The following is a 16,093-nucleotide window of genomic DNA, read 5'->3' as shown; positions in this document are numbered from 1 at the left end:
TTTTACTTTTTGAAAATTTTGTTGGAACTGGTTCCGCTGTTTCTTTCTCATCCATTGCGGTATAAAATGATATTTAACTTTTTTAATATAACTTAAAAATTCACTTTTTCTCTACAATAAAAAATGTCTTTGCTATATTTCCATAGTTTTCACCGGTTTGTTTACTTTTTCTACCTACTGCGTTTAACTCAACTTTCTGCCACCAGTTGGCGCATCAACATTTAGCCAATCCCAATATCCCTGATTTGTTTTAGTCGCAGTAAGCTTACGGTATCGCACTCTTCTTGTTTTTCAAACCATTGTAAAGCTGTTTCTAGAGCTTGAAATGCATCTGAATGAGATGGCTCTGCATCATTTTCTTCACTTTCATTTTTTTCTGTTTCGTCTTCACAAATTTCCTTTTGATTGTTCGCCTGCAATAAGTTATTAACAATTTCATCATCTGACATGATTTGAAATCCTTGATCATTACTATCACAACTGAGCAATTCTTCCAAATCTTCAGAATCGCATTCCTGGCATATTTGTAAATCCTTTATGATCTCACTGATTTCCCCTGAATCAAAATTATCTGTATCTTCTGCTGGATTTTCTTCATTCCGGTTGAGTATTTTATTCCAAGCTTTATTCAATGTTTTTCTTTGAACCAGATCCCATGTACTAACAAGCATATAACAACATTCCTTTAAATTCATCTGTTTGAAAAACGTCAAAACGACTTGTGCATCAGTGTCATCATCAACAGACAATAATCTGCGTAAAAGTTCTTTCCTATAAAGTCTTTTTAATGTTTCAATGACGCTTTGATCCATGGGCTGCAATAGCGAAGTTACATTAGGAGGCAAAAATATCACTTTAAACATTCCATTTTCTCTCTCTAATGTTTCAACTGAAGGATGAGTTGGTGCATTATCCAGTAAAAGTAAGACCTTTCCTTGCTTGCCAATTTCGTTTTGGAATTTTTTTACTTCAGGGATAAAAGTGTTATCATACCAGTCATAAAATATCTTTGTGTCCATCCATGCGCTCTTCTGATTTTTATAAATTAAAAGGATTTTTATGTTCTTGAAACATCTGGGCTTCTTAGACTTTCCAATAAGAAGCAAAGGCATTCTATGACTCACAGAAGCGTTTGCGCAAACTAGAATTGTTACTCGTTCTTTACTCGAGTTATGTCCTGGAGCAGAATTCTCTTGACAAGAAGCTAATGACTTTGACGGTAACAATTTCCAATTTAAACCAGTTTCATCCGCGTTATAGACAAAGTCTAAATCATAGTCACCTTCATTTAACGTTTTTTTAAAATCATCTTTAAAAGAATTTGCTGAATTCGTATCTGCCGACATTTTTTCACCTTGAATTTCTAATTCACGAATTCCATGACGATTTTTAAATTTTAATAACCATCCGTTACTTGCCAAGAATGATGCACTGCCACCTAATTTTTTATTTAAATCTAATGCCTTTTCACGGAGCAAAGGACCTGATATCGGTCGCCCCGTTGATCGCTTTTGTAAAAACCAACTGTACACAGCATCTTCTAAAAGTTTATTTGGCGGGTCCTTCATAGCTTTCCGATTAATACTTCCATCTTGACTATCAATTTTGACCTTGTAATTTAAAATTGATTCGGCGTTTTTCTTAATATCTGATATTGTAGAAGTACCAACTCCATATTTATCGGCTAACAAACGACCACTTTCACCTTTTTTTAATGACTCGATGATTTTTATTTTATCAGTAATCGGTAACACTACTCTTTTACGACTCGACATTTTTAAACTTCTTTCTATATTATTCGTGAGATCGACGTGTATAGAAAAAAACCGATTCTGAACCAAAACCCAAAACCTATGGAAAATATCTTAAAGTTAAAACCAACTCTAAAAATTACATGAAAACTTTTGAATTGAAAGTGAGGTTAGAGTGTATTATTTTGCTAATAAAGCAGAATGTGTTTTAACGGCATGTTCAGAATTCTCTTAAATAATTACTATTTAGACTTTTAGTTAATTATATTCCTTAAGTTTTTGACTATAAAATTAGTTCCTTAACGTAGAGCTCCCGATTTACACGCGAGTATTAATTTGATTCAAAATCAGGACCTGCGCGATTGACTTGAATGTTTCGCTCTCTTCTCGTCCGACTCGACTCGAATCAACATGTGCTCGCGAGAAATTTCTAATCCTAGATTAAAATTGAAATCCTACAACTTTCTTAATTAAACATTTCTTCGTTAAAGTGCATATATAATTTTGTTAAAAGAACAATACAGTTTTCTATTTTTATTAAATAAATAAACCAAGTTTTGTTACAAGTGAAAAGTGACTCCATTTCATTTCACCATGTGCTCGATAATTAAATAATCTCAAATAATCCTTGCTTCTAAATTAAAATCAAACTAAACAAAAATTCAGACATTAAAATTGGTCCTTCGAGCCGGATTTCAATTTTCGATTTCGTTCACAAATTTCAACTTTACCAAACTACGCTGACTACGCAACGTGGTGATAAGAGCTGATAAGCATCTCGTGCTCCACAAGAGTATAGTACAACGTTCTACAACGCTCGAAATGTTGAGGAAGTATAATCCGATGTAAAATTATTTCCGCTGACTTGAAGTAAGTACCTTTCTTTAATTATTTCGCCAGTGAGCTTCAACAAATGAGTAAAATTGCTAAGCACGCCCTTTCGCTAAATCAAATCTACGCTTATTGAAATTGCTGTCTCATTAAAATTTAATTTTATAATTCTTTGAGCAAATGCCCTCAAGTTGTACCTTGAAAGTGCGTCATCTTGCATGTGGGGAATAGTAGAGTACTCACATGTAGACTTTAAGGTTTAGCTATCCTCCTTAAAATAAATAATGCTCAGTATTTGAATTATAACATTAAGTTTCGACTAAATTTGCTAAAATTTGCTACGCTAAATTATTGCTGACTTTCTAGCAAGAAGTCAGTTGATTAGTCAGAGTGCTTACTACTTGTCTTTTTTAAGCTTTTCACTGGTCCTCAACATTCAACATGGCGGAAATGAAAACACAGGAAACTCTCGCGCTCTTTATCACTCAACTTAATTCAAAGATTATGAACTCATCACGTGCCAAGGAAAGTCCGTTGAACTATCTTGAGGCTCGTTTATCCAACCTGGAAGACTATTGGAAGGATTTCTACCGCAATCACTGGCTGTTGATGTCAAACCATCTTTATACCGATGCAGATTACTTCAAGAATTCCCAGTATGAGACGATCGAGGAGGAATACATAGCCACCAAAGCTGCCATCAAGCGAGAAATCAGTAAGCTCACTACTCTGAAGACATCAAATTCACTTGAAACCTCTTCTCAAGGTAACAATGGTAAAGAAACAAATTTTAAACATTTACCCATATTAACCCTTCCTAAGTTTTCTGGTAATCAATTGGAGTGGGAAACCTTCCGAGATTTGTTTACAGCTATGGTCGACCAGGCGGCGCTTTCCGATGTTCAAAAGCTTTATTACCTGAAATCATCTCTCACAGGTAAAGCTGCTGAACGCATAAAAAATTTAACTGTAAACGAAAACAATTATCTTCAGGCTTGGACAATGCTTGTCAAGCGTTACGATAATCAACGAATTCTATTGTCAGCGCACATGCGTAAATTACTTTCTTGCCCACCCGCGTCTAAAAGGTCTGTTGATGACATTTTAAGACTTTTAGACACAACCAATGAGTCGATTCGAGCTTTTTCAAATATGAATAGACCAGTTGATTTGTGGGACGATTGGTTTGTACATATTCTAACAAACAAACTTGATCCAGTTACGCGCGAAGAATGGGAATATTCGCTGAAAGATTCTGAGGATTTTCCGATGTATGAGGAACTTTCTTCTTTCTTCGAAACCACTGTCAGAGCTTTAGAAGCTTCTCATCCCATCGAGAATTCTCCTAAAGCTCAAAATAACACAAAATCCAAACCACAATCTAATCACTTCGATAAAAAATCCAAGAAGTCGCAAATTTCAGTCAATCACTCGCAGACTGAAACAAAACCGAAGTCAAAGGCTTGCCCTCTTTGTCAGACCTATCATTATCTATCCTACTGCCCTCAGTTTAAGAAACTGAAGGTAACTCAACGGAGTGCTCAAGTCCAACGCTTAGGACTCTGCTCCAATTGTCTCGGCGGAACTCATAAACTTGATGACTGTTCGTCAACTAAGAGATGTTTTGTGTGTTCTGAAAAGCATCATACCTTTCTTCATGATGCTAGTGAACACGCCGAACCTGGAACTTCAAATCAAGCCTCTTCAACTTCTTCTGAACAGGCAAGTTGCAACGCATCTTACCTTTCCAATCATCTCGCTAACCCAGTCGAAAGTCAATCAAGGGGCATTTTCGCAACTGCCAATATTAAACTTACCTCGCTGAAAGATAAATCAATAACTGTAAAAGCATTCCTCGACTCCGGTTCTGAAAGAACACTCGTGACTGAACGAGTTGTTCAATTCCTTAAATTACCTAAACAGAAATGTGATGTCTCTCTGAAAGGCATCGGTAATTCTACACTTGGAAACTCCAATTATAAGGTTGATCTTTGGTTGAATTCACCGAAAGATCCTGACTTCCAGTTACCAATCAATGCTCTAGTCCTGAAATCCCTGATTCAACTCTTACCTAAGAGCAGACCTGAGCACAGTAACTGGCCACATCTCGCCGATCTAGATCTTGCCGATCCTCACTACTATAATCAGGATCCTGTTGATTGTGTTATAGGTATTGATCTGCTTGGTCACACTTTGCTTCCTGGTCTAAAGCAAGGTCCTTTAAACAGTCCCACAGGCCTTCTAACAACATTTGGTTGGATCATCTTTGGTCGATCTATTTCCCAATCCACTGATTCACAAAATTGCCTTTCCACGCTCCAAGTGGAAGAAAAGGATTCGCTGAATCAACTCCTTCGTGCCTTCTGGGAAGTTGAAGAACTTCCCAAGCAAACTTTTCTGACCAACGCTGAACTGGATTGCGAGAATCTTTTCAAGGACACCCATTATCGAAATGAATTGGGTCAATATGTTGTTCGCTTACCGGTGTCTACATCACCTGATCAATTGGGGAAATCGAGAGAACAAGTCGTTTCCATGTTTCTTCGAACTGAAAAACAACATTCAAAAAATCCTGTCGCTCAATCCAAGTACAATGACTTCATATTTCAATACATTGAAGACACACACATGAGACCCGTTGATGAAAACGATTCTAAAGCTCCATTTGTTAATTACATCCCACATCATGTAATAACGAAAAACAACGATCCTTCTTCCAAGATCAGAGTTGTTTTTAACGGTTCTTTTCGTACTTCCTCAGGATTATCCCTGAATGAGATCCTCCACCCCGGGCAGAAACTGCAAACCGATATTTGGTTGATCATCACCCGGTGGCGATTCTGGAAATACGTGTTTACCTGCGACATTGTCAAGATGTTTCGACAAATTAGAATCGAATTCCCAGACTGTAATTTGCAACGAATTGTCTGGAGACCTGACTCGAATCAACCTCTAGTAGACTACTGTTTGACAACAGTAACCTATGGGACCAGACCCGCTCCTTTTCTGGCAATCAGAGTCCTGAAACAATTAGCGTTAGATGAAGGGGAGAACTTTCCATTAGGCGCAGACGTATTGATCAACAACACGTACGTTGATGATACTTTTGCTGGAGGAGATTCCTTGGAAGAGGCAACTCAAGTCCGTGATGAGTTCGTTTCCATTCTGGCTTCAGCAGGTATTTCGCTCAGTAAATGGGCCGCCAACGTCGATAAATTAGTCCCTCTTGATTCTACTGATGGTGAGAACAAAGACAAATGCTTCAACCTTGAAACCTCTGTTTCCACTTTGGGGCTGCACTGGAATCCCGCATCTGACGAATTTCACTACAAAGTGTCTCCCATTGACTCTTCTCAATCCACTAAACGAATCGTTGCTTCTGAAATCGCAAAGCTGTATGATCCCCTCGGCTGGTTAGCACCAGTTCTTCTACGAGCAAAATTGTTATTACAAAACTGTTGGTTGGCTGGTTCTGACTGGGATAAAGCCTTACCAATCAATCTCTGTTCCGAATGGACCGAATTCCAACATCAGTTACAGCAATTGAACCTAGTAAAAATTCCCCGTTGGATCAACACTGAAAACGATCATTCGAATTGGGAACTGCATGGCTTTTCAGATGCCTCTGAAAGAGCCTACTCAGCAGCAGTCTATATTGTCCATCGATCATTCGCTGGTGAATCACATTCGAACCTAATCATCGCTAAAACCAAGCTCGCACCTGTCAAGGCCATATCTCTTCCAAAACTAGAGCTTTGTGCTGCGACGCTTCTCGCAAAATTGACATCAGTAGTCACTGAAAAATTAAACTTTCCCTCCAAATCTATCCACTACTGGTCAGATTCTCAAATCGTTCTCTCATGGCTTCAAGGTCACCCTTCACGGTGGAAGCCATTTGTGGCCAACAGGGTCAGTGAAATCCACTCTTTGGCAAAGGAAATCCCCTGGAGACATGTCCCCTCCAAAGATAATCCTGCGGATTGTGCTACCAGAGGATTCACCGTTGATGAGCTTCTCAATTCCACTCTGTGGTGGCATGGACCAGTTTGGTTGCTGAAATCACCAGACAACTGGCCTGTTTCGATTCAAGTCCCTAACCCTAATCTTGACTTAGAAGCACGTTCAAAATTTATTGACAAGGTCGACGAGATTCAAATCAACGTTGTATTGAATAGAGGAATCCCCGAGCTTCTTTCTTCTGTCTCGTCACTCACCCAGTTATTAAGAGTGACAGCATACTGTCTCCGATTTATCCAGACTCTTCGAAATCCAAACTCTCAAATTGAACCTTATCTGACTGCTGACGAGTTAAAACGAAGCTTCTCGACCTGGATAAAAGTTGTGCAAAACGATCATCTTTCTGAAACAATCGAGTTGTTGAAGAACAAAAAACCGTTACCCTCAGGTAACCCACTGATCAAGTTAGCGCCATTTTTGGACAACGATGAGGTTCTCAGAGTTGGAGGACGGCTCCAAAGTTCCCTACTCTCGTACGATGAAATGCACCCAATCATCCTGCCAAAAAATAGCAAACTTTCCGCATTGATCATCACTCGAGCTCATCTCGATGCCCTTCATGGAGGTCAGCAACTTACCCTGAGTAGGATTCTCAAAAAATTTTGGATCATCAGTTCCAAAACCCTGATCAACAAAATCATTCGAAGCTGTGTCAAATGCTTCCGTTTTCGAGCGAACTTTCAAACTCAGCTGATGGGTCAACTGCCAGCTGAAAGAATTACCATCTCGAAACCGTTCACATTCACTGGCTTAGATTATGCTGGTCCCTTTCACATCCTACCGTCAAAAGGAAGAGGCATCCGATCAACGAAAGGGTACATATGTTTATTTGTGTGCCTTTGTTCTAGAGTTATACACCTTGAGCTTGTTTCCAACTACGAGACGAGCGGATTCCTCGCGGCCTTCAAGCGATTCACATCCCGTCGAGGTCAATGCGACAAGATACTCAGTGACAACGCCCGAAATTTCGTTGGTGCTGCGAGAGAACTGCGACAACTCTTCCTTGGCGCTTCCAAAACATTCATCCCTGTGGCTGAACTGCTGGCAAACGAGGGAACCACCTGGTCTTTCATCCCCCCACACTCACCTCACTTTGGTGGGATCTGGGAAGCCGGAGTGAAGTCGGTGAAGCATCACCTTCGACGTGTCGTTGGAGAGACACGCATGACCTTCGAAGAACTGAGCACTGTATTATGCCAGATAGAGGCATGCCTTAATTCCAGACCTCTTTATCCGAATCCCTCAGATGCAAATTCCCTCTCTGCAATCACTCCTGGACATCTCCTAACTGGTGGACCCCTTGTTGCCATTCCTGAACCTCCCTTGTTCAACGAAAATCCGAGCAACCGATGGTCACTGATTACAAAGATGAGAGACGACTTTTGGAACCGATGGTCCCACGAGTACCTTCACCATCTCCAACAGCGCTCGAAATGGTTGGTAGAAACCAATGCAGTCAAGATCGGGGACGTCGTGTTACTCAAGGAGGACAACCTTCCCCCTACGAGATGGGCTCTCGCTAGGGTTCAGCAACTGCATCCAGGACCGGACGGACTTCCGCGAGTTGCTACCATTAAGACTAGCACTACTACTTTGAAACGAGCATTTTCTAAACTCGCTGTTCTCCCGATTCGCGAAGTTAGCAACGAAAATTAAATTCAATCTGCTTTAAAGAAAATTTTGTAACGACGCTCAAGTTAACTTTGATTTAGTTCTTGTTTCTTACACTCATTTTGCGTTCTCTTTTAGAATCAAACGCACCCGGGCAGAATGTTCAGAATTCTCTTAAATAATTACTATTTAGACTTTTAGTTAATTATATTCCTTAAGTTTTTGACTATAAAATTAGTTCCTTAACGTAGAGCTCCCGATTTACACGCGAGTATTAATTTGATTCAAAATCAGGACCTGCGCGATTGACTTGAATGTTTCGCTCTCTTCTCGTCCGACTCGACTCGAATCAACATGTGCTCGCGAGAAATTTCTAATCCTAGATTAAAATTGAAATCCTAAAACTTTCTTAATTAAACATTTCTTCGTTAAAGTGCATATATAATTTTGTTAAAAGAACAATACAGTTTTCTATTTTTATTAAATAAATAAACCAAGTTTTGTTACAAGTGAAAAGTGACTCCATTTCATTTCACCATGTGCTCGATAATTAAATAATCTCAAATAATCCTTGCTTCTAAATTAAAATCAAACTAAACAAAAATTCAGACACGGCAGAACATTGATATTCCAGAAAAAGGTTAGGAAAGAAATTTAATGATTAATACAACCCGTAATTCTCTAAACTCACTTTAAAGTCTGAAAACTTGACATACACTTTTTCCAATGAACATAAACCATTAATCGTACACTTTTCAATTATTTTTGTGGCAGTTCAAAAATTCTACATAAATAAACATACCTTTATTATAAATTATAATGATCTATGTAATATTAAACAAACAAGCTTTTATTTACAGCTTAACGATTCGAATTTAACCAAACTTTTCAATGTCAAACGATCATACGAACGCGGAAGCCATTTTACAATTTCGATATTCGATACAGCGATCATGTCGCATATGTAATCGATACTACTCTCTGGTAATCGATTTCAATTTAAAAGTTGGGCGGGGAGAAATTTAAAATAGAAGTTTACGGCTTGAAACTTTATAAACTTTATATTTAAAAAAAAAATTAATTTTAAATTTGTCCGGATAATCGAATATCCGGATAATAGGGGTCCGGATAATGGAGTCTCTACTGTAATAGTAATAATTATAATCAATAATTACGAAAATAAATTTGGAACCTTATAACATTCATTTAGTTTGATTTTTTTTATGAAATTTTGATCATCATTAATATTTACTGATTATAAAGTTGAAAAACTTTAAATCATTATTTACAGTCTTATACTATATAAAATCCTATTTAAAAATAAACTTTTTTATTATTATTATTATTTGGACGATTTTATCACAATTCTTTTTTTTCTTGTTTTTTTTAAATGGATTTTTTATATACACAAACAGAAGAAGCGTAAGTTCAGGTCAAAATAATAAACATTTTTCTCTTTTTTTTTTTATAAATTTGACCATTTGTTTGTCTTTCTTTTTTTTGAATACTTTAAAAGTAGCCGAGATACATAAGTAATCACGTCCAAAAGCACAATTTTTTATTGTTGGCAAATCAAGTGCATATTGATTGGCTACAGTTCTTGTATCAGTCGTTTATGTTACGGACGGATATCCGTAATATTTTAAATTTTTTTTTAACATAAATATTATTTATTAAAAATAATACTTATATAATTAACGTTACAAATACTTTCTCAAATATATACCTACATCTATACAACACAAACACACACACATACTAAGTTTCGGACACTAGAATATTCCAATATTATTTCTAATTAATTCAATAAATATTTATAATTTCATTTTTTTTTATTTAATTTCTAAATCAAAATTATTTCGCAAATGAATTCAGATTATTGAACCTCATATTGCGAAATAATTTGAACTAAATTATCGATCGATTGCACAAGTTGTGGAACATACACCGTATAGAGTTGCCACATTATTTTGGAAAATGAGGAAACATATAAAGTATACCGATAATAAAGGTGGTTGAACCGATCACGCCACGATTAAAATGCAAGTTTTGCTAAAACTTGCATGGAAACAACGAGGTGTGGATTGCAAAATCAACCCTCCCACAACCTAAAATTATATACTAAATGGGTGTGATCGTTGCCACCAAATTATTGTTCGAGGGGTCTTATTTTATCTTTCCCGCAGAGCGGATGTGTTTCCCGCAAAAAGGCGGATGAATATAAAGTTTAACTCCCACTAAGAGTGGTAGAGAATATTATTTGTTCCCCGCAGTAAGGGTTGAAATTCGTCAAGTTTGTTTATAAAAATACAAGTGAAATTTTCCACAATCTGTGAAATCAATCATTATATAAAAGTTCATAAATTTAAAAAGAAGAGTAAATTAATTATCAAATACAAAGTGCTATAAATGTTAAAAGTGCAAGTTACGATTAAATTCAGAAAGTGTTTTATTTTTGTTATAACAACAATTGTTTTTATTTCAAAACTAACTGTTTGGAAAATTCAGGTTTGGTGAACCCAAACTTCTGAATTTTTAATAAGCAGACTTTGAAATATTAAAATAATTGTCGCAAGTCAATAAATATTAAAGGTTAAATAAAAGGAATTTATTAGAGAACAGAGGAAGAAAGGATATACTTCCGCATGTTCGTGAATCATATATATATATATATAAAATACGAAGTTCAAATATCAAACGTTCAAAAGTAATAAGATACTTTTCAGTATCTTTATTTTATTATTATTCTGGTGAGTCGCATTAATATTACATATATTAATTAAAACATATATATATTCTAAAAACGAGAAACATACATTATTATACACAGACCACACATACAATTTGTTTCCTTTTATTGAGAGTTTTTCTTTTATTAGATGTTTCTCGTTCCTTTGTCATTTATAATAAATGACATCTTTTTGTGAGACTTGATTTTTTTTAATCAAGTAGCTTAAAGTAAACGTTAATCAAATTGTAAATCTTTTCTAACTAAAACCAATTGGGGAGCTGTATGTAAATTGTTTGGGGGTTGAATGAATAAATGTAATCTTATTTTATATCAATTCAACTCTTGATTTATTTAATCACCTTTATATGCATTTATCTCATTTCTTTCTTTGTGATCATTTTCAATAAAATACCGTCTACCCGGGGGTGTTGAATGGATAACACTCTGAATGACAGTCCACTACCTTTTTCTAATTTGCTTAGCGAAGAGCTATAACGCTTTCCGAATAAGCGGAATTGTTGAGTAATAAAAGTTAATATTCTTTTTTAAATATTTATTATTTCACTTGAATTATTTATCTTTATTATTTATTTTTGTTAATTAACATCCGTCTTTAACAGTTTAATTTACCTGAAAAACAAAACAATTGAAAACCCATTTCTTAATTCTTATTTTATAAATTAAGTTAAAAAAAATATGAAATTAAAGAATTAAAAATATCAATATTAGGCAATTTAAACTATTTAAAATTTGTTTTCATTTGAAGGGGATTTACAATATACATGATTCATTATTATGTGAATAATTAAATAATAAATGCAATAATACCTCAAAGATATCGAAGTAGACCTTCAGGAGAAGAAAAATAAGCCGCCAAAGTATCTCGCCGTTGGTAAACGTCTTGAGGAGGAATATAATCATTCCGAATGTTTTGATTTCGAGCCGCGCGAATTGCACCGTCGCCTTCAGCGACGCGAACGCGAACTTTGCAGCGATTATTCTCGCGAGGATTCATTAATTCATGTGTGCGCACAAAATTGTGCAAGCATAATAATGCTTGAATAATACTTATTGAATGCTTCAATGAGAAATCTAGACGGTTATGCAGAATTTGAAATTTGCTGTCCCAAATTCCGAAGGCATCTTCAATGCAATTTCTTTCCCTGCTTAACCTGCAATAAAAACAAATATATTTTTTAGATTTCGTTTGACATTGTTAACATTTTTTTTAGTTGGTGTACTCTACATATTTGTAAAGCTGACGATAAGATATAAGTCTTGTAATTTAGAGAAAGCTAAAGAAGAATAAAAGAAATTTATTTAATTTTTTTTATTACATAAAAATCCAATACATTTTACTGTACATCAATTTAAAATGAACAAAAATGCACTTGTAAAATGTCAAACTGAGAGAAAAATTATCAATAAAATTGTTAGGGACAGGAACTTTATGTTTTTTATCACAACGATTTATGATTTTTAAAAAATGCATTTATTCTGCAATTTTGCTCTTAAATATTGTCACTTATGCTACAATTATGCTCTTCAACATATTGACTTATGCTTTCGTTATACTTCAATCATGGAAAATTTTTACTTTTGTTTAATTTTAATTTTGTACCTACCTGATATTAAATTTAATTATTCGAAATAAAATACCTACAATTTAAGGTTGCACTGAATAAAATATTTTTAAAAATTGGATAATAAATAAATAAATTTGCAAATATAAACTTTTTAAAAATGTAATAAAGCTATTTCTCCCAGTTTCATAACACAGCCCCACAAAAAAAAAGTGTCGTGCGGGGCAGACCAGACTAGTCATTTCCTATGTATTTTGACGCGCTGAACACGAATCCGAAGTCCGTTTTGCTCCATCACGTCAGGATTTTTTGAGAGGTAGGCTATTCTTTTAAAAAATTGATGGATTTACTTCAAACTTGGTATCTAGGGGTTTTTTTGGTCGCTGATGACGAATTTGAAGTTAGATTTTCAAAATTCAAAATGGCGACTCCAATATGGCGGACGAATTTTGTAAAAATTGATGGATTGACTTCAAACTTGGTATCTAGTGGTTTTTTGGGTCGCTGATTACGAATCTGAAGTTAGATTTTCAAAACTAGAAATGGAAATTCTTATATACATAAGTAAGGTATTCACGTCTTTTTATGGTAGCGCACTCTTTTGTCCTCAAAGGATCTGTGTAATGGTTTTCTTTTCAAATTGGTGCCTCCAGGTACAATATCCCTTTTCAGCATCCAACTGTAGTCGGCCATCATATTTACATCCCATCTTTCTTGATAACGACTCTCAAATTCTTTAAGATCTTGATGGAATCGTTCTCCTTGTTCTTCACTGTAATCTCCCAAATTTTCAGGGAATTGATCCCGATGCGAGTCTAAGTAATACAACTTTATGCTCATTAAGCATCCTAACTTACCAAAGTTTTTAATCATATCACTAACTATTTGCTCCCAATTTTCACTCTTGTGATTACCCAGAAAATTTTCGACAACTGCTTCGAAACTAAGCCATGCGGCTTTCTCCTTTTTTTTCATCTTGGTGATAAATTGCTTATCTTTTAACAATTTGCGAATACGTGGTCCGTCGAAAACCCTTCTTTTAGTTTCGCATCAGAGATTTCTGGAAACTTTTGTTCCAGGTATTTGAAACAGTTTCCTTTTTATTCTAAGGCTTTGACAAACTGTTTAATTGCTCCTAGTTTCGTGTGTAAGGGCGGAATTATCACCTTTGAAGGGTCGATTAGGGGATTTTCTATTATATTTTTTGAACCTGGTTCGAAAGAATTTCTTTTTGGCCATTGTTTTTTAATGTAGTGATTTGCTCGATCTCTACTGTCCCACAAACACAGGAAACATAGTGTTTTTGTAAAACCTGATTGTTGTCCAAGTAGTATACTTAAAATCTTAAAATCTCCACAAATTTGCCAGTTGTGTTCTCGGTATCTAATTTTATCCAAAACTAGTTTCATATATTCATAGTTTTCTTTCATTTCCGTTGAATGCGCTATTGGAATTTGGGCATAAATATTAGTATTATGTAGTAGTACTACATTTAAACTTCTTTTCGAAGAGTCAATAAATAGTCTCCAATTTTCATCTTTGTATATATTTGGTTTTAATTTATTCATGAGTCCGACAACATCTGAACAATATACCAACGACGGATTTTCATCTTTTGTAAAATATTGTCGGAATTCTTTTTCTCTGTCTCGATAAAAGCTAGCTGTTGTGCCTTTTGATAACAAGTTTTTCTTCTTTAACACTGATGCTAGGTGTTCTGCACAATCCTTCGGTAATTTTAATTCTCTAATGAGATTGCTAAGTTCTTCTTGATTAAATGTTTGTGGAATCTTTATCTCCTGTTCATCATACGGAAGGTAATAGTCGTCCTCATCATCGGTTCTCATGTCGTTATTTTCAAAATCTAGAACATCTTCAGTTGAACTGTCAATTTGCAAGATTTTGGGAGAGGAAGGTGGATTGCATAAAATTTCTGGTTTTTTTACAGTTGAGACGTTGGCATACAATACGTTTTTTTATGTTTGTTATTATATCCTTGCACATTGGTGTTGCAAAAATAACAATCTTTTTGATTTAATGGTTTTTCCCACAAAGTAGGCTTTATAAACTTTAGTTTATCCTCTTTTGTGTGATTCCAACGAGTTAGCATTGTGTAACAGGAACTGCAAATTTTGTGTGGAACCCAATTTTTATCCTGATTGACTATCTCAAGATCAAAGCAATCTTTGTAGATCTGTTTGATATTTTCATTTATTGATTTACGATCCTGGCCCGATCGCAGGTGAGTTCGCCGTCCTAGGGGTGATAACCCTCATACCTCCCCAGGCCTAAGTATGAGAGCTTTCCGACTTTGACGAGGACAAAGTCAACTCGTCGTCGGACACACTACGGCATCATTATCACACCCTAACGCGCCTACGCTGGCTTCGTTACTTTGATAAACAGGAAGCGAATCATTCTACACATCCCCTTTCGAGGCAGTTGTCATCGCTTACTACATTTATCGAAGCAGCAGGATTAGTATTGTGCCGAAACACAATAAAAGTGTAAAACGTACAAGGTAAACAATGTATTTTTATGGAATAAGATAGTGAAGGATGGAGGATATTAATGTTCCTTTGTATCTCATTGCTTAAAAATTTATTATTTAACTTTTACATCTTATTGTCACATTATTACCTCAATGAAAAAAATTTTGTGCATTTGCCAAATTGATCTCTACGAAGCAATGAGACCTAACTGTCAGTTCTTGAGAATAGTAAACTGGTTCATTACAAAACAAAAAGTTACAGTTCCAGCTGCATAACAGTCTACAAAAAACATTTCGGAGTAGCCATGGCTACTCCAAAATGTTTTTTGGTAGACTGTTATGAAATGTCACATTTTGAATCCCCTGCAGGGGGTTCAAAATGTGAATGATTCGTATAGATTCTTAATCAGTGACCCAAAAAACCCCTAGATACCAAGTTTGATGTAAATTCATCAATTTTTACAAAATTCGTCCGCCATATTGGAGCCGCCATTTTAAATTTTGAAAATCTAACTTTAGATTCGTAATCAGCGACCCAAAAAACCACTAGATACCAAGTTTGAAGTCAATCCATCAATTTTTACAAAATTCGTCCGCCATATGGAGTCGCCATTTTGAATTTTGAAAATCTAACTTTAAATTCGTCATCAGGGACCTAAAAAACCCCTAGATACCAAGTTTGAAGTAAATCCATCAATTTTTTAAAAAAAATAGCCTACCTCTCAAAATCCGACAGGTTTTTGGAGGTTAGAAAAAAATCCTGACGTGATGGAGCAAAACGGACTTCGGATTCGTGTTCAGCGCGTCAAAATACATAGGAAATGACTAGTCTGGTCTGCCGCGCACGACACTTTTTTTGTGGGGCTGTGTAATTGAAAAAATCTATTTTGATAAAATATTTTTTTAATTGTGATAAAATATAATACCAATAAGTTAAACCGTCAATAATGTTAAATGTCTATTTTAAAAAAAATCAAAGCTCAATTCATAAAAAAAGGTTAAGAAAATGAATTAAAATAATTTATTAGTTTAAAAAATTTTCAATAATAAAACACAAAACAATTTTTTGAAACACATT

At 35.3% G+C, this 16,093-nt stretch overlaps 2 protein-coding genes across 2 annotated transcripts; one reads left to right on the top strand and one right to left on the bottom strand.

The window, feature by feature from the left end:
- Positions 1-221: 221 nt before the first annotated feature.
- On the bottom strand, positions 222-1,775 carry LOC127282277 (jerky protein homolog-like). Its single transcript, XM_051306451.1, has 2 exons — positions 1,073-1,775; positions 222-967 (listed from the first exon to the last, which is right to left on the bottom strand). Exons 1-2 carry the CDS (start codon positions 1,773-1,775, stop codon positions 222-224), a joined length of 1,449 nt encoding a protein of 482 aa, XP_051162408.1.
- A 1,248-nt stretch (positions 1,776-3,023) lies between these two features.
- LOC127282276 (uncharacterized) lies at positions 3,024-8,255 on the top strand. Its single transcript, XM_051306450.1, has one exon. It carries the CDS (start codon positions 3,024-3,026, stop codon positions 8,253-8,255), a length of 5,232 nt encoding a protein of 1,743 aa, XP_051162407.1.
- Positions 8,256-16,093: the final 7,838 nt, after the last annotated feature.

Source organism: Leptopilina boulardi, unplaced genomic scaffold, assembly GCF_019393585.1.
Source record: "Leptopilina boulardi isolate dan_hultmark-lab unplaced genomic scaffold, ZJU_Lbou_2.1 LbouV2_292, whole genome shotgun sequence".
In the NCBI taxonomy this organism is placed as follows: domain Eukaryota; kingdom Metazoa; phylum Arthropoda; class Insecta; order Hymenoptera; family Figitidae; genus Leptopilina; species Leptopilina boulardi.
Note: the sequence above shows the minus strand (reverse complement) of the source record. Positions and strands in the feature narration are given on the sequence as shown.